General features: G+C 32.0%; 1 protein-coding gene and 1 long non-coding RNA gene across 3 annotated transcripts; one reads left to right on the top strand and one right to left on the bottom strand.

The window, feature by feature from the left end:
* Positions 1-887: 887 nt before the first annotated feature.
* Positions 888-2,936, bottom strand: LOC105432248 (uncharacterized). Its single transcript, XR_003096906.2, has 3 exons — positions 2,743-2,936; positions 1,792-1,869; positions 888-1,520 (listed from the first exon to the last, which is right to left on the bottom strand). It is a non-coding gene; the product is annotated as an uncharacterized LOC105432248 (long non-coding RNA).
* A 78-nt stretch (positions 2,937-3,014) lies between these two features.
* On the top strand, positions 3,015-25,521 carry LOC105432247 (muscle LIM protein Mlp84B). 2 transcript variants are annotated; one of them, XM_011646960.3, is made up of 9 exons: positions 3,015-3,174; positions 9,298-9,419; positions 10,753-10,918; positions 15,322-15,451; positions 17,048-17,144; positions 19,153-19,240; positions 21,539-21,835; positions 22,597-22,917; positions 23,420-25,521. In XM_011646960.3, the coding sequence occupies exons 2-9, from the start codon at positions 9,305-9,307 to the stop codon at positions 23,694-23,696; spliced, it is 1,491 nt and encodes a 496-aa protein (XP_011645262.2). In that variant the 5' UTR covers positions 3,015-3,174; positions 9,298-9,304; the 3' UTR covers positions 23,697-25,521. The 2 variants fall into 2 exon arrangements, with proteins under 2 accessions (XP_011645262.2, XP_011645263.2); XM_011646961.2 differs by lacking the exons at positions 17,048-17,144; positions 19,153-19,240 and adding exons at positions 18,278-18,374; positions 18,963-19,047 and having other exon boundaries at positions 3,016-3,174.
* The last annotated feature ends 83 nt before the right edge of the window (positions 25,522-25,604 follow it).

Raw genomic sequence — 25,604 nt, 5'->3', positions numbered from 1 at the left:
TGCAGTTAAAATCACGACTAAGTGTTTAGCATAAATAGTTTATATTATTTCTTAGAAGATTAAAGCTTTAGCTAGCGCATCGCGTGAATTATCAGATCGCGGTGCCGCTCTGTTATCCATCCTGACTTGGTTACTTTGTTAGATCCACGACGGACATTACATTCCGTTGGTGCAATAATAATTCGAGACGTCGTCGTCTTCATAACCGTAAACGCGGCCCGCACGTAGGCGTGCGTAACCATATACTTGGGCCTTTTACATAAAGGCACGTGCGCGCACACGTATATCTCCCTAAAAATAGAAATTTGAGTAAGATATTATTATTAGACGATGAGTGTGTAGCCGCGCGGCTCCTTACCCACCGCACCACCGGTGCTCACCACCGGTGCCTCGTTACGAAAAGGCGAGAGATCGCGATTCTCTCGCGCACCACCGCTCTCGCCGAAATGAGGAATCCCGCGAGCGAAACGAGGGTGCGCTCGGGGAACGCGGAAAACACCCGCTAACCGAGAAATTGTAGACCGATTGAAAATTCCCGAGCACAGTGAATTATACCTGCGACTTGCCTTGTGTTGATGGAAGTAAAGTTTTACAGCGTACATTATATATATATATATATATTCTAGAGTACTGGGAAATACAAATATTTTAATTAGGAATGTTTTATGAAGATTTAAAATAAGTACTATTTAATTGTATTAATTAGCACTGTAATGTAGCACTGTTTACTGTAAGTAAATAAGTTGAGAAAAGATAAGGAAAAATTTGTAATAGGAAATGCAAATAAAATATAACATATATATATGTGTGTGTGTGTGTGTGTGAGAGATAAAAATAAAATTCTGTTCTTAATGTAACATAAAGCTATGTAATTTAACAAAATGCCGTTATTTTTTCGTTATTTATAGTTTTATTCAGAATTTATCACAACAATATGGTGATTGTCCATTATATCTCATGAAATTCAATCGTCAAATGTGGATCAACACTTGCTAAAATTATATTTATAAAGTCAAGAATATTCATAGAAGAAATTAAGAGTGTGGGGGTCGTTCAAACGATAGCCTCGCATACTTTTGTTATGTTTCACTAACTGTGGGTACTCTTTGGAATTCTTCACGTCTACCATCTTCAATGTATTTTTACTTTCCACCACGACCGTAATTCTTCTCAGGGAATTTTCCGTTGTGAGCTTGCGGAGATTTACATGATTTAAACTGGGTCAAACAGATTCCTTTATATGGATATAGTTTTCTTAGTACACAAATATTACATTTTATAAATTATATATTTTCAATTTTTATAACAGGCTCTAGAACATACTAATATCAATTTCAAAGAAAAATTTAATTTAATTTAATTCAAAATTTAATTTATTTAAAGATCTTAAAATTAAAAGAAAATCTTAAAATTAAAGAATTTTAGTCTGAGAATTATTTATTAATGATATTTGATATTCTTCAATTCAGATATTTTGAAATTCTTCAATTTATCACATTGTCCTTGATATATTTTTGATTCTAGAAAAAAATAATTATATGTATATGGAATTTTTATTTTTTTATATTTGTCTTCTAATTATCTCCGGATTGTTTTTGGACTATCTGAATATATTTCATTCATTTTACTCGCGCTAATACAACATGTATTAGCAAAATTTTTGATTTGAATTAAATTACTTCCATTGAATCAATCCAAATAGAGATAATAACGTTATAGCAATGATTCACTTTTATTATTGTCTCGGATAAATATAATCACTAATCTGTGATATATATAAATGTCACCTACTAGACTGCGAGGCATTTCTGTTGCTCCTTTTTATAAACAAGTCATGTTCGGTATGCTGAGAGTTCTGCTGCATGCCAACTATTGAAATATATTATAATTTGTCACACTGTTATATATAGCAATTCTTTTTTAATTTTTTAGTATTCATGTTTATAGTACTTGCTTCTTAAAATTAAAAAATAAACGAATAAATATTTTACTCGTGCATCAATATCGCGTATCAATATTTTATATTTGAATGAGTGCATTGAATGCTTAAATATGTTTTTTTTTAAAATGATGTCAATATTTAGAAAAAGGAAAATGCATTTACTTTCAGAAATTTATAAATATTTGCTTTTTATTTTATATTTCGATATTTCGATATTTCGATAAATATTTTTAAACGAATTTTTAAAACAAATAAATTTTTCAAGAGGACGTGAAATAGCCTCTTATTTCCAAATAAATAATATATTTTATTTTTTGATAAAATTCTATTTTTAATTTTTTTATAATCATTAGAAAAATATAGTACATTGTAGATAATGTTGTTATTAATATTTTAATCAAAAATATTTTTCTTTAATTAATTTGAATAATCTAAATTAATTATAATACTTAATTGTAATAAATTATAATAAATTATATTTAATTGTAATTATAATGATATAGGATTTATTATACTTACTTTATTTCTATCAGTATTCCTATTGCAATGGTAAAATTTTAAATTAAAAATGTTATTAAATATTAATAAAAAAATATGCATTTAATAAAAATTAATATGCAAAAAAATAAAAAATCTCCTATTAGTCTTTAACTTTATTAGTATTATACTATTAAGTCTATGAAACCTACCCTATCTATGCTGTTGGAAGGTCAAAAGTTAAACAAACACATTTCTGTCATGAATGCATTGTACAAAGTACAAAGTAAACAAGAAATAAATATATGTATGTATATGCTCACAGAAGATATATCTAAATTTGCTTTGTAATGAAATTAAATTGATCGAAGTATTTTGTTATATAAAATATCATCCTTGGATGAGATAGAGTTGAATCGTGAAGATCATTGACGGACATAATTTCGGCCCAAAGATACCTAAATCGTACTTTGGCGAAGAATCCGCGATGGCGTTCACCATTACCGCCACCGGCGGCGCGGCATCGTCAACAGCATTGACGTTCCCAATGCACACGTGCCGTGTGCAAAGCCCGGGGGTGCTATGACTAGGACGCTCTCGACGCGAGCACAGTCATTCGAATCCAGTATTAGTGCGGTGTAGAGTGCTCGGTGTTTTTTAATCCACTTATTCGAATTCTCCTTTCTCTTTCTCTCTTCATCTCTCCCTCTCTGTCTGTTTCTTTCTTTTTCTCGCGCGACCACGATCGATTAGTGGTGAGTACCAAGAAATAAGAAGTGTAGCGGATATTGTACTACTACACTCCACTACTGCTACTACTGCTATCAAACACTTCTCTACTACTACTCGATGACAATAGCCCTTCTTAGCCCGCGTCGATGCCAAATATTCCAACGATGCCGACGGCAGTACACAAATATCGTTATTTCGTATTGCTCTTGAAGAAGTGCACGTAGAATTATCGCAAACGTGATTTATCTCAGTCCCGTGGTTTGTCTTGTTTACTTCTTGTGTGCCTCCTTCTGAAGTACTGAGACCCATTTAGTGCCACGACAAATATCCATCGAGATCTTTGAGAGCACGTACATCAGATCAACTACTTGGGTGAATTGTTATACCACTATACGATATTCCCAGAAATTTTTCAGATTTACAATTAAATGGCAATACTTTTTAAACAATAGTGGCCCGAAATGTGACAATACATAGTTCATATAATACAATAAATTTGTCAATTTACCCATGCAACTAGATTGCAAATGGTCCCTTTGATAAAATGATTTGACAAATTGAACTTATTAAATTATAAGTTAATTAACTGTACATTTTAAGAAACTGCTACTATTTTTAAATTATGTACAATGTATTTTATTTCGAATTTACATATCTTTTAACCTTCATGGAAACAGAAAGTAGACAAAAAGAAGAAAAATGCTTTAGGTACATATTGATTGAATCAATCTTATCAAGGTTTCTCTCTCTCTCTCTCTCTCTCTCTCTCTTTCTGATATATTTTTATATTACAAAGAATTCTGAGACAATAATTCAATTCCAAAACAAATTTGAAGTGAAACATGTTGTAGTTCTATTTAGTAACATCGGAAGATATAATTAACAAAATTTAAATTTAATTGCGCCGCAGATCATATGGACAGGGCGAAAGATGTCTGCGATGCATAAGACGGATATGGCATGTTGGAAAATCTAACGTCCTTAAGATCTAGTCTTGTGCAGAGATTAAAATAGAGCTACGGTCACTGAATATAGATTCTATATTATGTTATAATTAGGCATACAAGGTATTAATAAAATTGATAAACTCGTCGATAAGCTGTCCGTCGATTTGTCCGCCAATCGAATGTATTAAAGGAAAGAATAAAAATAGTAGAATATATCCGATTTGATGTGAGAAAATTAAACTTATACATATTTCCAGACTAAATAAATAATAGATGAAACTCAATTAATCAAATCGGACAATTCCAATTGATTTAACTTATAACATTGACGTTCATCTTGTATATTCAAAATGAAATAATTAAAAATGAATAAAATATAATAATTTTCTTATTCAAACGTACGAATATGATAGCATTATTTGCAATATTTAATAATGTTAAAATAAATTGTGCATAAAATAAAATTGCATTACAATCATAAAAATTATTATTAACACATCTAGTTACCAACCTTGTTAATTTTAAAAATACACACACATTTTCCCTGCTATTATTAGTTACTGAAACAGTCTCTTGTCGACTGCTAATCAAACTAAATTACCAAATAAATTGAATGGACGAGATATTATGTTAAAGGAACATATAAATCAAACAGTACCTATGCTTATTTTATAAAATCATTATAACATTATTAAGTAAGTTGATAGTTAATTTCAAAATACAAGTATATATAAGAACATGGATTTTTTTCAAACGCATACATTAAAAGACTATTGTTTAAATATTCAGACGTTAAATGCGATAAGAGAGAGTTGATGATGTTTAAGAACACGTTGAAAATAACGTTGTTAATCTGTTACGAATAAAGAAGAAATTTAATATCTTCTATAATTTCGTCGGATAATTTAAACGATATTGTGGTTGGTAACTTGACTAGATGTGTTAATAATAACTTTTATGATTGTAAGGCATGCAATTTTATTTTATGCACAATTAACATTATTAAATATTGCAAATAATGCTTATCATATTCGTACGTTTGAATAAGAAAATTATTATATTTTATTATTTAACAAGTTAATATTCGAAGGGTTAATATACGCAGGCATAAGAGGATAGAGATTTTCATATGCCGTGATAATATTTTGGTTCCTTCGTTCGGGTCATGATGTAACATGAGATATCGTATTTCATCGAAAATGTTTCATTATATATATCGAGTGTCGTAATTATGTATCCTATAAGTCATCGAGTGCTAGGATTTCTTTATAGCATAATTTTAGGATCTTAGCTTCGTTTACTTACTCTGAATATGATTTATTCAAATTAGCTGGAAATATGTGATGTATATAATAATATTTCTAATTAGATATTCAAAAAAGTATTAAATTATTTTTTATCGAAAGAGATTATCTGTTTCAATTGTGATAAATTGAATTGCTGATATTTTGCAATCTTTTTTAAAAAGCGATTGGTTTTATGTGTAAATATAAAAACTTATTATTAAATTTGAATTAAAATTATTCGATAAATCGTGCACTTAATTTTGCAATTAAAGAAAAAAATGTTTAAATAATTAATTAAGATAATTATAAACATACATTTAATATAATGCGTGACGCATGCAAGATATACAATTTATACTGCATTCTATACTCTTGTATTAGCAATATAAACAAATAATACCGTTTTATAAATTTTTGCACTTTGTGCAATAAAACTATTAATAATTAAATTACTTTCTTATTTTTTCATTTTTAAATTATCTTCTTTAATACGAATATAAAGTTTAACTATTTTGTAAGAGTTTATGATAATTATTAGATTGATGATTCATGCATTTCTTAGTGCCAACATTTACCACATCGCTACAATTGCTCATTTCTTGGCTGTTTTATATTATATTTCTATTTTAATTATAAGCTTATCAACATATTGCGCAACATATTTCTTCAATCATAACGCAATTTAACAATTTAACACCGGCGATATATATGTAAGATATATAATATTTACTTTTTAATATTTTAAAAATGACATTAACACACGATAATGCTGTAGCTTAATTTAAAATAACGCTGTAAAATAACTTTTTTAAAATTTTTATACCTCAAATTATTAGACTGATACTCCCCCCAAGTCAATAAATATTATTAGCGAATCATATATCGTACAACAATTGATTATGTAATGTACAAATTATATCTAATAATGCTGAGTTATGTTAGATATATAAAGATAAATATATATTATAAATTTCGAGTTAATCTCCTTTAGGATTTTGTGTTTTCCCGTGTAACATAATACTTTGACGCCCTGTCCAGCCTTATCGGCATCACATACGCGTTGGGTTACCGTGCATTCCATCCACGAATATGCATGCGATTGAACGGTAGGGGTAAAACGAGGAGACCACTATCGCGTGGAGAAACCTAGCGCCTTCCCTAATACGGCCTCACGACTCGCTTGCACGCGTCTGCACGGATATAGAATCGCCCGCGTTCTCTCTCTCTCTCTCTCTCTCTCTCTCTCTCTCTCTCTCTCTCTCTCTTTCTTTCTCTCTTTCTCCTTAGCGTGCCGTGCGGTGCGACTTGTTACCACTGCCTCTATTGCCGCCACTACTACTACTGGCGTGTCATATCGCTACTGGATACTACTGTCAGTGATAACGGGGCATATTTGAGCAGCCGAAGCGCGCGAATCACTACAATAGGATATATCTTTGATATATATATATATATATATATATATATATATATATATACATATATATATATATATATATATAAATAATATATATATATATATATATCAAAATCAATTTTTCAAGATAAAAATTTATTTAGATATTTAATTAAGATTAGAATATTTTTAAATATTGATTTAAAAAATTAACAACTGTAGCGAATATACTATCTTTATGTTAAGCGGCTAGCGAAATGTTTTTTATTAATGATTATTAATAATTTATGGTAATTAATTCAATTAATGTTTTCTTATTTCATATATGCTATACTTAACTATTTAAATTAATCAAAATCTCTGATTTAAATTTATTTTACTCACAATGAGTAACAAACTATGTAAAGGAAGGCAGAATAAGAATGGAATAGAATGGCCCACTTTTTTAGATAGAAACTACTTACTTCTCAAAGAAATATAAAATTAACTTTTTATTTATGCTTTAATAAAAAAAATAGCATCATTCTTCTTGATATTATTACAGAACAGCATTACTAATAGTATCACATTTTAAAATCGCTAAACATTTTCATTATTACACAGTGCTTATTATTATTATTATATACATATAAATATACATATTTATTATAATTTGAAAATTAAATTCTTGCAATGACAGATAATATAATATGCATAAATTGCTATAATAATAATGAGAATGAAAAAGTGAGCGGATAATGAATTATTTTTGTCGTGTAGATTACTATGGAATAAGAGACATGGAAATAAAAAAGATTTTTAAAATTATACGAAAACACGTAGAATATACATTTATTATCTAAAATACGTAATAACGAAATACATTTTTATTTTATGTAAATATTACTACAATAATAATAAATTTAAAAGAACTTATTCTTACATCTTTTATATTTACATCACTTATTACTATTCTCATTATATTTGCGAAATATTATTGACATAAAATGCATTATATCTATTTGCATTGTTTTAACATATTAAAATATAGTATAATTTATCTTTGTTTATCACTATTATTTACATTTATCTGTTAAAGTAAAATATTGTTGCAACAGGTATACGATTAACCATTGCCAAACGCTATTACGCATATCCATTAATATTCGTGCCAGATACTATTACTATCTTGTTGCAACAAGTGTGTTAGTCAATTACTATTTATTTTTGTATTTTCAACAACAATAGTTTACAGAGACATAAACATTGTTTTTAAATAGAGATTTTCGTTCTATATTATATCTCTATCGGAATTATTAAGATTTTATCATCAAATAAATACGTGGCGGTTTCTAAATACAATACTAGTCTTTTATAATCATGTAAAGTAATTTGAAATTATCGTCCGTATTGTTTCACTTTTTTAAATATGGAGGGATAAATTCTTTTTCGAACAGGTAACTTTATTTTACTTATTACAAGTTACTTAAGGTTTAAAGAATTTGAACTATCAATCGATCAATTCGAGTTATATATACTCATACAATTTTTTAATTTATACATCGTGAACTATTTTCATGACATAACGTTATTTAAAAAAAAAGATAACAATATATCTAAATTCAAAATAATTTTATTTTGTAACATTTATGTTTCAGATGTTATTTTCTGTTTTTTAATTCTTTTTACTTCACATTTTATTTCAAAAGTCATTAATATTTGAGCTTTGAAAAATTGCAAACATTTTTGTTGTTTAATTTTTAGTACCATTCTATCAATATATTTCAAACATAATAAATATTTATAATGACAATGTATTCGTAATTCTTTAAATATCCGCATAAATGTATTAATTAAAAGCTCTTTAAATATAAAAGAATGGGAAGACAAATCTTTTATGTATTATCTTTTATGTATTTGCTATCTACAGATCTGTTCGTTGCTCTGATATAGCGCGTAATATACTTTTATTCCATTTTCTATCTTCGTTTGCTTAACCGTGTACGCTTTAAGCTGGTCACAAAAATAGAACTGGTTGCCGACGAGTCAGACGGAAACGCAGATTGTTTACGTCGTCGTAAGCGACCGGTTAGGTAACCGAAATGGATTACCGTACCAGCGATGATTCCCCTCGATATTAATAAAGATGTCGAATTTGATTACATCTTCGCGAATTTTGAATTTCAAAACTGAATTTTGGATTTCAAAAATTGAATTTTTTCAAGAAACGTATGTTTTTGCAATTAAACATTAAACTATGCTGTTTTTTTATTGATTCTTTGACAAAAATTTTCTTAGAAAGAATAAAAATTATTTCCAAAGTTTAAATAATAAATTAATACATTTTTAACTGTATTAGAGCGTTTTAAGAGAATTATTATAAAGCCATGTCATTTTTTCAGTTGTACAACGTTAAAAAATAACATAAAATAATATAAAAATGGACACTATAATAATTTCTTGACTTTATACAGTAAACGATTTTATAATTAATTTTAATGCAATGAGATATATGCCATAACGAAGTTTTCTTTTCAGTGTAAACATGCCTTTCAAGCCCGTGGAACATCCAAAATGCCCTAAATGTGGCAAATCCGTTTATGCTGCAGAAGAGCGGGTTGCCGGTGGACTGAAATGGCACAAAACGTGCTTCAAGTGCGGTGAGTAAATAAATATAATTTTATAATTTGAAAATAGAATGCAAACAAATGTTCGTATAAGTATAACGAATCAATATTTTGAAGCTAAGAATGGAAGAATGGATATTACGAGATATTACAACTTAAAAATAAAAAAAAAGATATACAATATATATACAATTTTTAATAAAGATAATATATATAATTCTTTGTAGAAAGCAAAATATTTATTTCATTATCAATTAGCATATATTAATAGCAGTGAATATTGAATTTACTGAAATCTTTTAATTTATATTAAAAGTTTATTTCAAACAGCTGTAGTTTCTTTCAATAAAAGGTTGAAGTAATGTATTTATTATGCAATCATTGTTTCAATAGTCAAAAATTTCAATAAGACTGATTTTTTGTGTATAATTCTATGTATGATAAAGAATGTATTAACAGAAGAATTATTTAAAATTCTCTTTTCTATACTTTTATTTTTTTTTTAATTTGTTTGAAATTTATCGTCTTACGTAAATTTAATGATATACTTTTCTACGTTCTAGAATGATCAAATAATTCTATTATCGAAAAGCATTATCAAATCTTTTATTTTTAGAACTGTTCTAAAATAAATTTTATCCTTGGATTGTCCGTTGCGATTGTAACCGAGCCTGTAAGTTGGCCAAAAATCAATTGTCGACTGCCTGGTAATAATTTCGAGTGCAATGACCGAAGAGAATATAATTTACAATAATCTCAATGTTGAACATTATTATATTTTGAAAAAATGCGCATATAACTATTTCTAATGCGACATGAATTTGCTATAACTTTGAGTAATAAATTATATATGAATTGACAAATCGTGCGATAATTCTGCAGTATATATTTTTGAATATTTTATTGCACATTAACAAATATTTAAAATATTTAAACACTTTTTCCATATATTATGGACATATATTATATATATATATATATATATATATATATATATGTGTACAATAATTTTGAAACTATATTACATACCTTTACATACTTGAAAATAATAACACTTGAGCATTTGGATTTTAGAGTAATATTTGTGCCCTATGCTCTTTTTCGACAATGAAAGTGTAGCGAAAATATCATAATGTGCCTACTTGAGCTATACTTTTAGAAAATTGTTGAATTGAAAAGATACGTAAAACATATATATATATATATATATATATATATACGCACACATACATATGCGCACAAATACAGATCTCGGTTTCATGTAATACAATTTACAGTCAACGATACTTGACGCATCTTGACACACGAGCACACCTAGCAGGAAGCATCGTAATTTCCAACAACGGACGACGACCGTGTGTTACAGGTCTTTGCGGCAAGCCGCTCGACTCGACAAACTGCTCCGAGCACGAGGGCGAGCTGTTTTGCAAAGTCTGCCACGGTCGCAAGTTCGGCCCTAAGGGCTACGGCTTCGGTGGCGGAGCTGGCTGCCTGTCCATGGACCAAGGCGAGCATCTTCAGGCGAAGAGCGAGTGAGTGTGCATCTGCCATCGCGCAACTCGACCTCTCGACACCTTCTTCTTCCCTTATTCCTGAGTAGCGTACTACCAAGCGTGGTCCCACATCGGGAGTATCTCTGTTGTTCTACCCTCTCCACACGTAGTAATTCACAATAAAGACATCCTCCATGTGCGCAAAACTGAGAATCACTGACCGACCAACCGTCGTGAACGCGCCTGTGATCCATCAGCATGATTCTTCTCTTGGTCAATCGCGCCTCCAACAACTCGGAAGAAGCCTGCGCAAACTCCAGAAATGCCGGAGAAACACATGTCTACGTATACGTGTACAGCGTGTCCGACAGAGTGAACCACGTTTTTTTACGTTTTCCCCGTTCTCTCCTTCGAAAATTCGTTTAACGCGTGACGAAGAAAGAAACCTCGTCCGCCACGACTTTTGTTTTTCTCCCTTATAAAACTAGTTCTAAACGGTCCTTTGTGTCTAGTTGAATTCTAGACGGTCTCTTAGGACCAGACTGTTCTATTCCTACCTTTCGAATCTGTCATAACCGTAGACAAGCATGTCACCACATTCTCTTTCTCTATTCTTTTTCGAAAAAATTTTCCATTCTTACCTGATTACTTGTCATGTTACGTCGTCGAGCGTCGTCGTAAACGACGTTCAGTTTAGTCAAGTCCTTTTACCACATTTAATCCTTTTTTCCGAATTCCGTTCCTCATCGTTCCCTGGTGTGACCGGCCGACATCGGTTACGTCCAATCGATTGAATTGTTTTCTCTCTTTTTCTTTTCTTTCTTCTTCTTTTTCTTCTGTGTTTAATTTTTCTTCTATGCGAATACATACGCTAGTTTGTAGGATCATTTGTACCATCTGTAATAAGTGCCATTAAAAGTGGAAAAAAGGGAAAGATAAAATTGGAAACAAAACAACCAAACGGTGTCTTTCATTAACGAATATAACACACGTTTCCCTATTATCTTTTAGTGTGTAGATAGAGCTATGTACGAGTGACGTGCGTAACGAGCACATCTTTCAAAGATGCCGAGTGAAGTCAATTGATCCCGGTCAAAGTTGCAAAATTGTCAATGTAAATTATTACGCGCGAGTCTACTTCTGCAATCAAATAAAACTGATGTAAATTCGATGAGATTTGAATGCTATGGAGATGGAAAGTCATTATCGCTTCATTATCGCGACTAAATGTAGAAATGTCATTTTCGTCTCATTGGAAATATGGAGATCGCTGAGATTGCTATCGCTTTCAACACGCGACTGTAATTTTGACCGCAACTGATACACGACTCTATTTACACGAATCCACGGAAGTAGATTGTTGAAGCGTGCACATTGTTGCATTGTTTCCTTCTCTGTTTCCGTGATGTCGAGCCTTTGCGTACGAAACCCGCATCCGCGATCTTTTTGCTAAGAAAGGGGACGAAGCATATGCGAAAACAAGAAAAATGTATATATATATATATATATATATATATTTATATTTATACATATATACATATAAGAAAACAAAAATAAGAGAAAAGAAACACACGACACACCCCGCCCCCGCCAGCCCCGCCGAGTACGAGCCAACCGGAGGCAACCATTGAACGATATACCATTGTTACTTTATCACATAGTACGAGCTGCGTGATAAAGAGAAAATACCAAATACGAGAATGGTGAGCATCGAGTCAAATTGCGTCTCTATTTCTCTCTCTCTCTCTCTCTCTCTCACTCTCTCTCTTTATCTCTCTATCTCTTTTATCTCGCTGTCTCTCCTTTTTTTTCTTTTTCGCCGCGTGACCAAGCAGCTTCTTTTTCTTTTTTGTAGCTTATATTATACACATAGCTCTCCTGCATGGCCACACTCACACCACTTTTAATCCTATAATCTCGCTAACACCTTAACGTATTGCGTGGGTGCTGGCGCGTGCGTGCGTGTACGTGCGTGCGTGCCCGCGTGCGTGTTAGTGTATTCGCGTATTATGTCGATATAATGGGGTAACGGCGATCGACACTGTTCTCGATAATAACATTGTAGCGAAGTAGCGATGATAATGCCAATTGAAATGAATCTTAATATTTACCGGCTAGTTAGTTAGTCCTAGTAGGATACAGTGCGTTCACAGTTTGGTGCAAATGTACTTGTGCTATGTGTCTGAATAGGACGTTTCAGATACTCAGATATCCCCTCTATGTTGCCCTTTCACTAAACTTTATACATGAAGACAGAATTAATAAATAAATATTTCCTTAATAAATATTTTAAAAAATGTAATTTTATATACAAGTCATACTATGAGATGACTGAAAAGAAATGACTCATACATTTTCACACAAAATATTTTTTAATTAATTTTTAAAAATGAATACGAGAAAACAGAATTGTATTCAATCAGATACAGTTAATTGTAAATAGAAATTAAAGTTTGCAAATTAATAAGCGAAGAAGTCATAAAAATAAAAGAAAGTGTTGACCGTCTACTCTACTTATTCATTATCTCAAGGATCAACTCTAACTCTATTTGAAAATTCTTAATACATATATATATATATATATATATATATATGCTTTTCTTTTTTTAAATTTAGCTCAAATTTAGCAGTGCATCAAGCACACTTTGCTTTTGGATCCTTTTGGATAAATGTATGTGCATCTGCACCGCTCATGTTCCGCTGTATGCTACATGCTATTATATAGTAAAAATATAAAAATATAAAAACCATCTCGACCGAGCAATTGTTGCATTGCAAGGAAGACAGATCGTGTCACCTCACTGTATCGATGATATTCTATCTCACGGTACGGATGCGTGCGTACGCACGCACAGGCTCTCCACACTGTACCCGACACGGCTATAGTCTGTCCTCTTTCCTCTTTTCTATTTTTCTTTCCATCTACCTCTCCTTTTCTTTTTTGACACACATATATATATATATATATATATATATATATATATATATATATATATTATTCGTTGGTATACAATTATTGCCGTATCGCATACGGGATTTGCTTCTCGGCTCTTCTCTCTCGGGGCTCGGCGGAAGCCACGTACCGTGGTTACAAAGGGGAAAGTTACGCTAACACGTTGACTAACTCACGCCTAACAAACTAATCCGTGATACTATTTGATGTATTTACGTTTACGTTATCTCCCAGCCTTATCAAATCTGACGTAAGTCTTTCTTCGAAGTCGTCCAATAAAAATTGGATATAGTGCAAGAATTAACCATTAATGTAAAGTCACTTCGATATTCTTTTATATAAAATATTTTACATTACATTTTGAAGCTCGAGTTGAAATAAACGTTTGAGATTTCTATATTTGATATATTGTACATGATATACTTGATACATTTTATTTATAAATAAAATTAAAAAATGTTAATTTTCAGAAATATTAGTTCTAATCAAAATATAAATATAATTATAATATTATTAATTGTTTATAGTAGTTTTTTAAAGATCAATTACCAGATCAATTAGAGCGTGAAAAAAATAAGCATTCTATTCACATAAATATATTATTTAACTTTCCTATAATTTGCAATATGATAATATTAATGAAAAATTTGATATTGATGGTATCTTAAAATAAAGCATTACTATTTCTTTCTTGTATAACTATATCTAATTATTCGAAGAAATTCTGATTTTCGTCAGAATGGGATGTTTCAATAGTATTATTTGTTTCTATAAATTAGTGTGGTGTTTAAACATGGAATTGATGGATCATAATATATTTAAATAATTTTTTAAATTATATATTTATGCATGCACATTATAAGTTTTTTATAATATTTTATAAAGTATTTTATTGATTTAATGGGATACAGATTTTCATATTTGAATTGGTCTAATAAATGGTCGATATATTTTCATAAATAAAATAATTAATTTTTTGTACATACTTTACTCTTTGCTTATATAGCTTCAGTCTCTTTTTAAGTTTTTATTCGATTATTTTTTCTCTATATATTTAATTTCCAAATATATATTTTAAAATTTCAATTTTTGGATCAGAATTTTTGGATTCTTTAAGTTTTTTTATTAAATGGCTCAAAAAATGGCTATTTCATTTAACTCGTTTAGAAATTAAATTTTAATTAGAATTTGATTCCCACATAATTCAAATAAAAAATACCTAATTATTCAATTTTAATTGTTACAATTAATATGTCTTTGTATTGTATATAATACCTATTATTTTATGTGAACCATCAATTTCATTGTTTGAAGTCCTCTGTTTGTGTGTTTGAGCTTTTTTATGTTCGATATTTAAATCCGAATAACAAATCGAAAAATTTAAATTTAATTTGTTTTATCTTTGAATCTTATGTAGTATTGTATAATCTTATTTAGTATTGTATAAACTTGATTAATTGATAGATTTTAATAAAAATTGAATTTTTAGGGGTGAATTTTCGCGGGGTTCGAATGCCATTCTTGAGCCGCGAGTTATCGCCAAAGCACCCGAAGGAGAGGGATGTCCTCGTTGTGGAGGATATGTTTATGCCGCCGAGCAGATGTTAGCCCGAGGAAGGGTAAGTACATTCAAAGGATAAGCGCGCATTTAACACTAAATGCGACAAGAATAGGGACATTAGCGAATAATCGCTTAAGAAATTCTATTAAAACAGAAATATTAATATCAAAATTAAACTAAATGTTAACGATATCTCACAACAATCATATGGCTGCATTTGACGTTAAATGCACAATGATACATGTTGCGTCACCTTGGTGCTTCGACCGATCGTTCGCTTGCGCATTTTAGAGATTGAAGCAGAGCCAATGTGGTATCTTAGTCAATCATTAACTAAGTATATAGTTCTTGATTAATTAATCTTTCAGATATGTTTGAAGCAGACTATTAATCTTTGGAAACAGTTTATAGAAAGTGTGCGAGTTGCTGAATACGGTGTAGTTTTACAGAATGCAAATATATTTCAAATAATAAGATTAATTTTTAATTTAGGAATCAAAACAAGAGGCAGGAGAGTTTGGATTCTTTAATAGTTCCCTTTGATTCATCAACTGATCTTGCATTTGCTTTTAGATTGACAGGTGATAGTCGAAAATAATCTTCATATATTCCTCGAGTTGCGATCTTATTCTAGGTGTGATACCTGTGGGTGGGCTAGCCTCGACTGTGGATATTTCGAGGGGTGAGAGAGCGGCTCGCGGGATTGCGGTGCGATTTAGCACGCGAAGCAATAAAATCGGTCGCTGACGCGGCGACAGATAGATTGACGCAATCGGCGTCCTCTTCGTCGCGCTTACTCACGCGTATTTCGGAAAATCTGGACGGAACCGCGTCGCGGTAAAAATGCGCGGCGGGTTACAAACAGCTGTGGCGGAGCGGCGCGGCGCGGCTTTTGCCGCGCGTCTAAATTCGGCACGCGGCGCGTGGTAATGGACCGCGTTACGTGTGTCCCCGTAATCTTATCCTATCTCCATTTCATAACAATGTGAGGAAAAAAATAGCGGCGGGAGAAGAAGAAGCGGGGGAGGTGAGAGGAGGAGGATTCGTTCTGGACCGGGGGTGCTAGCCTAGAAACTTTCTCGGTGATTTCGTCAGAGAATGATTTTGGCGATGTACCAACTGGCCGGCCAATCTTAGCCGGTCCGATACCCGGCGATAAAATGGCTCGCTACCAAAAGGAGCGCCGCTCAGAACCAGAGAAATGGAAACTAATTGCTGGCCGACAATCTGGTCCAGCGATAATCCGTGCGCGAAAACGGCGATGGCAATCTGTCTTTCTCATCATCCGTGACTCATTGGCGTATCATTCGATGTCGCTTCTTTGCTTCGAGAATTCGATTACGCAATTCTTGCTCGCTTCTTCTCGAGCGAGAAATCGTATCGTTCCTTTGTATAGACACTTGTGAAACTACTCTACTTCGTTCAGTTTTTTAGATCTTAAATTGTATTAATGCAGATACATTTTTTAAATTCCAAATCTCTAATCTTCAATATATTCGCTGTTATAATATGAAGGAACATGATGAATTTCCTTCTGTTCGATAATTAAAATTTGGAAATTGAAATAGGACATCTGACGATTCGTCGCGGCACCAAGATTAACACCGATTAACATCAGACTCGGATTTTTATTTTAGTCAATCCTCGTTCTTAGGCTTACCATAAACTGTGCTTCAAGTGCAAATTATGTCGCCGCACTCTGGATTCGACACTTCATTGCGATGGTCCCGACCGCGAGATATACTGTCGAGGTATCTTTCGTCTAAAGAATCTGCAATTCCCTTTATGGATCCGCCAGTCCTTAATTGTTTTTCGAATTACTTGCACAGATGTCCGTACTGACAGCCCTATACGTTCTGAAACGTTGAACGATTATTATTATCTCCTAAACGTATTTATCAATCTGCATTCATCTCCGTCCGTTTTCCATTTTGACTCGTTTAGTCTTGCTGTCACCTACTAAAATCAGTTTGTAAACTCTTTCCGCGCCGCCAGGAAACAGCCCCCGAACGTACAAGGGTTGCAAAGTACTGCAGAGGAAAGATCGTTATATTGTCGATTACTCTATCACTCTTTTTTCTCATCACCTTTGTTATCTAGGTGCGCAAATATCTGTTTATTTGTACTGTGCAAATTTAGACTGCTAGAGATCAGCGTATTTCAGAATTATCGCTACAGAAAGTCATAAATACTAGAGATTAAATTACGGAAAATATTATTAATGAAAATATTCGTTTTAATATCAAACTATTACTGAACGATCTTTAAGTAAAAAGATTGAAATTTTCAGAAAAGCATCTTCAAATCTTAAATAAATTAAACAAGATTAGATTGTAAATGAATATAATATATAAGATTTCATCAATAAAATTTTAATATAAGGATTATTATTATGATATTATATATCATTTTTATTAATAATATTAAAAAGTAGTGGAAAGAAATGAAAAATCCTACAACAAATATTGAATTTTTAATTTTTAACGTTTAACAATTTTATAATAAAAATGTTAAATGAGTAATTCAGTTATATCAATAATAATAATAGAACAAATCTTATAAAAAAATCATAATCTTTTTAAAACTATTACAAGGATAATTTAAAAAAATTTTAATGTAACGTTTTCAATAAGTGGTTTGTAGAATTTCCTAAGCGTAATTGAAATGGCAAATATTAAAATAGTTTAAATCAGGAGATAAAGATTTACAGTAGCATTATTTGTTGCTACTGTTGTGAATTTTGGAACGAATCTTGGCGGGCTCCAAGGAGCTTTTAATGTCTGTGCTCCTGAACAATTGTACAAGAAAAGAATATTGTACAATAATACTTGTATCTCTCCTTGAAACTTTCAGTGACTAACCCATCCTTTGTGTTTTTGTGCAGCAATGGCACAAGGAATGCTTTAAATGTGCCAACTGTACGAAAAGATTAGACTCCGTCAACTGCTGCGAAGGTCCTGATAAGGACATTTATTGCAAAGGTGAGGACATGGTACAATCGCTCGCATGAAGATGTAATATACAAGATATGCAAAATGCGATATTAAAATTAATTTCCTTTACAATTTTACACATATATAAATATTTTTTGTACAGTGAGTTGCACATATATTTACAAAAGTATTCATTTTTATATATTTTGAGATTAGGAAAATTTTAAAGTTGTCGTTTTAAAAAGTAAAATAATATTTTTTACTTTCAGTCCTCGTATTTTGAAGAAATTAGTTAAGTTTCTAAATATAATTGAGAAAAAAATATACAAATTAAAAAAAATATTCTTTTATTAGTTATGTTAAAGCATGGCATTAACATATTATAAATATGATTTTACCTCTCTTGCTAAAAAATATTATTCAAAAATTTTAGAATGTATATAACAATTAAAATCCTAATATTTTACACTATACTTAGTATAAAGATCTATTTTAATAAAATATTTATAATAATATAGAACAATCTGACAAATAAAAAATAGCATGGGCGTATCGGTACGATTATATCTTTATCGCTGACAATCATCATGAGATAACGTTAGGTGACGTGAAACCTTTAATCGATATTGTCTGCAGTATGCTATGGAAAGAAATTCGGACCGAAGGGTTATGGCTATGGCCAGGGTGGCGGCGCCTTACAGAGTGACTGCTACGCCAATGGGTGGGTTTTCAGAGTCGGGACTGAGATGGGAAGCACGCGAGAGAGAGAAATCCCGCCTCGGCTTCTACACTTTCACTATATATGATGCGCTTGTCTGCTTAACAGCTTGCTATCCGAAGAAATTCGGTCCGCGGGGTGTCGGCCATGCCGGGATTATGTGGATCGGGCTGCAGTGCGATATTGAGGACGAGGGGTACGCGCCCCTTTAGTTGTGACGATTATTTTGCGCGCGTAAACAGGGTGCCTGGAGAAAGAAAGAAACTGCGCGAATAGCGGCAGTTTTATCTTCGAGTAATCTGCCATCGATTTTTTCTTAGCAAAAAATGTATTATCGTTATTTTACTTTTGCATGTTGCCCTAGAGTAATTAATTTATACTATTTTTTTGAATATTTACAACATTTAAGATTAAAATAATGAATTTTTTAAATCTGTATATATTATATATATATATATATATATATATATATATATATATATATATATATATATATTGATTCCTATCCGTATTTTTAAGTGGAGAATAATGTTCCTGTTCTAAAGAGAAATTCTTTATATGAGAATAAGAAATATTCAAAAGCAATGTATAATATTATGTACCAAAAATTAATTAAAATGTAAAAATAAAAATTTAGTTATATAATACTACTTTTTCCACTGTTGGATAATAAATTTTTCAAATCTTTAGGAATTTTTCAGCGAATATTGACTTCAGTCAAATTTTATAAATCAAGGAAACGAGAAATAAAGATTTTATATTAATATTTAAACACGAAAGTCAGTATTTATTCAATTATTCTCCTCAAATATTCAAATATTATATTTACGTATTTATATTATAACGAATTATATTTCTGCAAACATGATTATACTTTCGCGAATATACATATATACACATATATATATATATATATATATATATATATATATATATATATATATATACATACACATATATATATATATATATACATACATATATATATATATATATTTGAATGATAAGTTTTTTTTAATTATTTTTTCGCATTATTAACCTATTTTAAAGATATAATATACGATTTATGATACTTTAATATTTATACATTTTCTGAGAAAAGACCGGTTTCAACTTTCTCGAAGAAAATTATAGAAAATTGCCTCTGATACGCATCTTCTCTGGGATATTCTGTACATACGTGCGCCTGTGTGTGTCCGTGTATATACAATATACATATATATATATATATATATATATATATATATATATATACATACATATAGACCGACGCCTTAACGCTTTGCGCTATTACTCACCCTGGCATCATGAAATCGGCTGATCGTATCGGAATATCGAGTGTCGAATTTCTCAGTGGCGACTCGTTTTGTATTAGTGGAATACTCACGCGGACGTTCATAGTTGTGCCAGAGACTCTCCATACATTCGACATTCCTGTTACTACACGGTCTGTACGGTCTTGTGTGCATGTATTTATGACAATCGAAATCGATCCTGAAATTCATGTAGAATCCAATTTGTTATTACTAACATCCTCTGCGATTAAGTATCATATTAGCAATCATATATGTAAATTGATTCACAAAAAACTTTCATATTTTCCATAAGCTAGATAGAAAATCTAAGTAGAAAGTTCTAACTAAGTAGAAAATCAAACGTGTGACATTTTAAATCAAACGTGAGAGTTCATGAAATTTTCACAATCACCTGTTAAGGCCATGGAAGAGAGCTCGATTTCGCTGTGATTACGTTTTCATGATTGATCGAATTTTAAATTATCACTTTAAAAATATAGATGTTATATCGTAATTTATAATATTTTCAGAACTTGTTTTGATTTGACATTTATTTTATTATTATGTATATATTTATTGTAAAGAATTATCTTTTGTTAATAATTGTTAATAATTAATTTTAATAATTAATTATTATCTCCTCTTTTTCATATTACATAGTATATATACATACACACACATATATATATATATATATATATATATATATATATATATATATGGAATATTTAAAAAATTTTGAAAGTAATTTTAACGATTTTTTAAATAATTCCGTTGTTCTTTGTATTTTTTGATAAAAAATTTTTAATAAAAAATTATTGAAAATCACAAAAAAACATTAGAAAATTCCAACAGTTCTCCTATGTGCCTTACCAAGTGATTGCCAACGATCAATCACCCTATCATTCGCATGCAATTCCATTCCTTTGTGACATAAACGAGTCGTATAGATAGGAAAAGCGAGGTATTAAATTACAATCACACAAATAAAGGAAAGCCCAAGTTTCTCTCGCTTTCCCAGCGCGGAGTTTCAAATCAATCGATGTTCACGATCAATGTGTCTGAAGTTTACTCGGCAGATGACGAATGGACGAATGTATCAATCGCTTTTCCGTAATCTCTACGTTTTCAACGATCGCTCTAGTCGCTGAAAACGAGAACGAATCCATGATAATGCGAGTGATCCTTTTACGACGCAGCGATGCGGCTCCTCGCACCACTGTGATCGACACCGCGATAATCAAGGCCCCGCCCGGCAAGGGTTGTCCCCGCTGCGGTGGCGTCGTCTTTGCCGCCGAGCAGGTGCTCGCCAAAGGCCGCGAGTGGCACCGGAAATGCTACAAGTGCCGCGATTGCACCAAGACCCTGGACTCGATCATCGCTTGCGACGGCCCGGACCGTGACGTTTACTGCAAGACCTGTTACGGGAAGAAATGGGGACCGCACGGATATGGATTCGCATGCGGCTCGGGATTCCTCCAGACCGACGGACTCACGTAGGTCTCGATCTCAACGCGGAGAGAAACTTAGCTCGTGGTCCTGCCGGGCGTGTAATCATAAATATAAGTTTACTATAAATACGAGATTTAAATAACCGAGCTTCACTCAATTGCGCCTTGAACAACATTTCGCGGAAATGAATAATTGAATAATTTCATGATTATTATTTAAATATAAGACCGCCATTAATAGACATCGGATTAATTAGCAAAAACTAATTAATCAAATAATTTATATTGATAGAATTACGAGAGAGTGTTTATCATTAAATTCATTAAGAAAATATATAAGAACATTATTTTATCTTTATATAATCTGATTTGTATATTTCACGATTTTGTTGTACAAATGTGAAGAATATATTTCACAGAGAAAGAAGAATCTGTCTTGGATAAAAATCTTTGGAAAAACATGCTATACAAACGCTTCATATCTATAAATATGATTTAAGAGAAAAATAACAAATACATTTCGGAGAATCTAACAGAAATTGAAAGATGAACGATAATTTAAAGCAAAAATTTTAATTTCAAGCAAAAATAATAAAATCAATCATAAGAGAAAATCTTGTGAATTTTTGAAATGGCGCATACATCTTCATTTGCATATTTTATTATTGTGACCTATCGGTTTAAGTAAAATTAAACGGCTAAAAATTAAGTTAACATAAATCCGTCTCCGCGGATCAAGATTTAATACAATATATTGAATTTAATCGATCAGGATCATCATAGTGATCATAGTTAATTACCCGCAGGGAGGAAGAAATTTCGGCCAATCGACCTTACTACAATCCTGACACGACCTCGATTAAGGCGCCAGCTGGGCAGGGTTGCCCCCGTTGCGGTGGCATGGTGTTTGCCGCGGAACAACAGCTCGCCAAGGGCACCATGTGGCACAAGAAGTGCTTCAATTGCGCCGAGTGTCACCGACCCTTGGACTCCATGCTGGCATGCGATGGCCCCGACAAGGAGATCCATTGCCGCGCGTGCTACGGAAAGCTCTTCGGGCCCAAAGGTTTCGGATTCGGCCACAAGCCAACTCTCGTCTCGACGAATGGAGATCATGCCCCGTCATAGTAAGTGCATCACGGTCGCTCCCGAGAGTAATTAGTTTCTGAAACACGATGCGAAATACAATAGCGAAAAGTTAGTTTGTTATTAAGGAAACTTTAATGATTGATAGCGATCTTGATAATCAACCTACTTCTCTCATTAGAACTTGCACCCCTCTAGCACCCGAGGCAGTAATCGTGTGAGAGGTAAATTGTATGAATTGTTGAGTATAGTACAGTTTGATGTATACACATAAATTATATTGGAATAGACTATAACTCTTTTTTAAAATTTGTATTTTAGCCCGAGAAATTTGATCACACGTAGAACAAATCGAAAAATAAAATTTTTCCACATTGTTTTCTTCTATTTGCACTGCGATAATTGATGTTGATAGAAGAATGTGCTTAGTAGATAGTTGCATATAAATCACCTAGGTTGTTTCTCTCAAATCAAATCAGTTTTCGATCTCTTCATGATTCATCACGCGTCAAATTCTCAAACGCTGTTGTTTTCATTTCGTAGCATCGATGCTAAGCCTCAGGTCGGCCAGAAGCGAAACGATGGACACGGTTGCTCACGCTGTGGCTACCCGGTGTACGCTGCCGAGCAGATGATCTCGAAGAACCGTGTGTGGCACAAGCGATGCTTCAACTGTGGCGAGTGCCATCGTTCCCTGGATTCGACGAACTTGAACGATGGCCCGGACGGGGACATCTATTGCCGTGGTTGCTACAACCGGCACTTTGGACCCAAAGGCGTAGGCTTTGGAATGGGCGCGGGCACCCTCACGATGGCCTAATTGATAGGCTTTACCCCCTTACACGCCGCTCGAGGAAAAACCCTCGATCCAGTCTTATATATTAATGTAAATACATCTATATATAGAGGCGTCTGAGTATGTATTCGACGACAGACGAACGCGCTGCTCCGGGAATTTCGATTTCTCCTTTCCTAACTTACGACGATTCGATAATGTCGATGACTACATTTTCATTATTGCGAATAGCGCCGTAGTAGAGGGTAATGGTGTTTGTTTGACTTTATGGTCGACGGAAATCGACCGTGCACGATGAGCCACTGCAAATTGTTGATAACGTAGCGATATGAAATTGCACACTGATCGTATTACGAATAAATTAATTCTTGATTTAATAATTTATTTATTCGTAATACCGAGATATAAACTTGTCGTTTTAATAATTGGCAAAAATCATGATACTGTCAGCGATGCACAGTATCACGCTCTTCATCTAGAAATGAAGCTTCGACATTAAAGAGATTAAAAAATGCGTTTAGACATTTAAAAAGAAAAAAAAAATATCATTTTTTTTATATATCAATTTTAAGCTTAATTAATATGAGCTTATTTAATAAATATATTGAATATGAAATTTTTTTTGCTTTGAACTTTAGAGAGAAGATTGACTTTTGCCATTATTAAAATCTGTCTTTATTCGTTCGCAAGTTATCGACAACATGCGGATTTATTCTTGCAGTCAATTAGATCCATTCACGCTCAACTGTTATCATTTGCACGGATTGCTATGAAAACTTTACAAGATTTGCAAATATATTGCAAAGATATAAATTAATATACGATTAAATGCAGTGCGATTTCATTCATTACATAATTTCTATTGCATTTTCATACAATTTTCATAGCGATCTGAGCGATCCTCGATGACGATACTACGCGCAAACGAGTAATCTGATGACGAGCAATTACGAATGTACGAAACTTTCGTTATCTTTTTTTCTTTTTCATTCTTGATTGGGAAATAGGAGATTACGACTCGATAATCGATCCGCGAGATGTCAGACTGAGAGTTGTAAAAACTGGCAAATTAAGTATCTCTGAATTTCTGTTTCAGCTGAATTTATTGCTCAAGATTTTTACTTTTCTTTTGAAAATGGGAAATTTTTCTGAATAATTTCTGATTTCTATAGTACTTCTATTTATTTCTATACTCGTTGAACAAAAACTTAATTTGAGATTTGAGATTTTTTTTTATTATCTCCGAGTTAGATTGTTAAGACATTTATTTTTAATATTTTTTATTTTTTTTTAAATAAAAAATTCGGAGATTTTATATTTATATAGAAAGCTCAAGAAGTGGAGATATTTTCAATAAATAGAATATATTTCGGCTCGTTGACGATGAAAATTTCGAACCAGATTGTTTTATGTATTACTGATAGTGCTCATTGTCTAACATTTTTTTATCGTTGGCATTGCTCAAGATTAAGCATATTAGATAATGCTCTCTTCTCTTCTCTATTAGAAAGAAGAATTGCGAAACAGAATGCATCGTGGAAATTAAAGATGCAGACAGCTTTTTAACTGTTTCGCAGATCGAAATTACGCAGTAATAGTAAAAACTCTATTACGGACAAACACTGTTTTTGGATCAATTTTTAACTTCAAGCAAAGATTTTAATATTTACAGCATAAACATAATTAAACATCTGACATCGATTGCAGCGCATATTCGCGGACGATATAAATGGATAAGAATACGAATAAAAATCTATACAACCGGGCAACGACCAGCAGCAACGATGTAACCGACGACTAAGACGAGAAACTAATTTAATTATGATTTTCAATAAATGTGTACTTGAAATTTTCTGAATATTCTTCTTTACCCAAAAGGATTAAAATAAACAGCTTTATATGAAAAATATGAAAGAAGAAAGTAATACAGAA

The sequence above is a fragment of the Pogonomyrmex barbatus genome, unplaced genomic scaffold (assembly GCF_055798465.1).
Source record: "Pogonomyrmex barbatus isolate J1 unplaced genomic scaffold, ASM5579846v1 scaffold20, whole genome shotgun sequence".
Classification (NCBI taxonomy): domain Eukaryota; kingdom Metazoa; phylum Arthropoda; class Insecta; order Hymenoptera; family Formicidae; genus Pogonomyrmex; species Pogonomyrmex barbatus.
The sequence above is the reverse complement of the archived record's forward strand: the minus strand, read 5'-3'. Positions and strand labels throughout refer to the sequence as shown.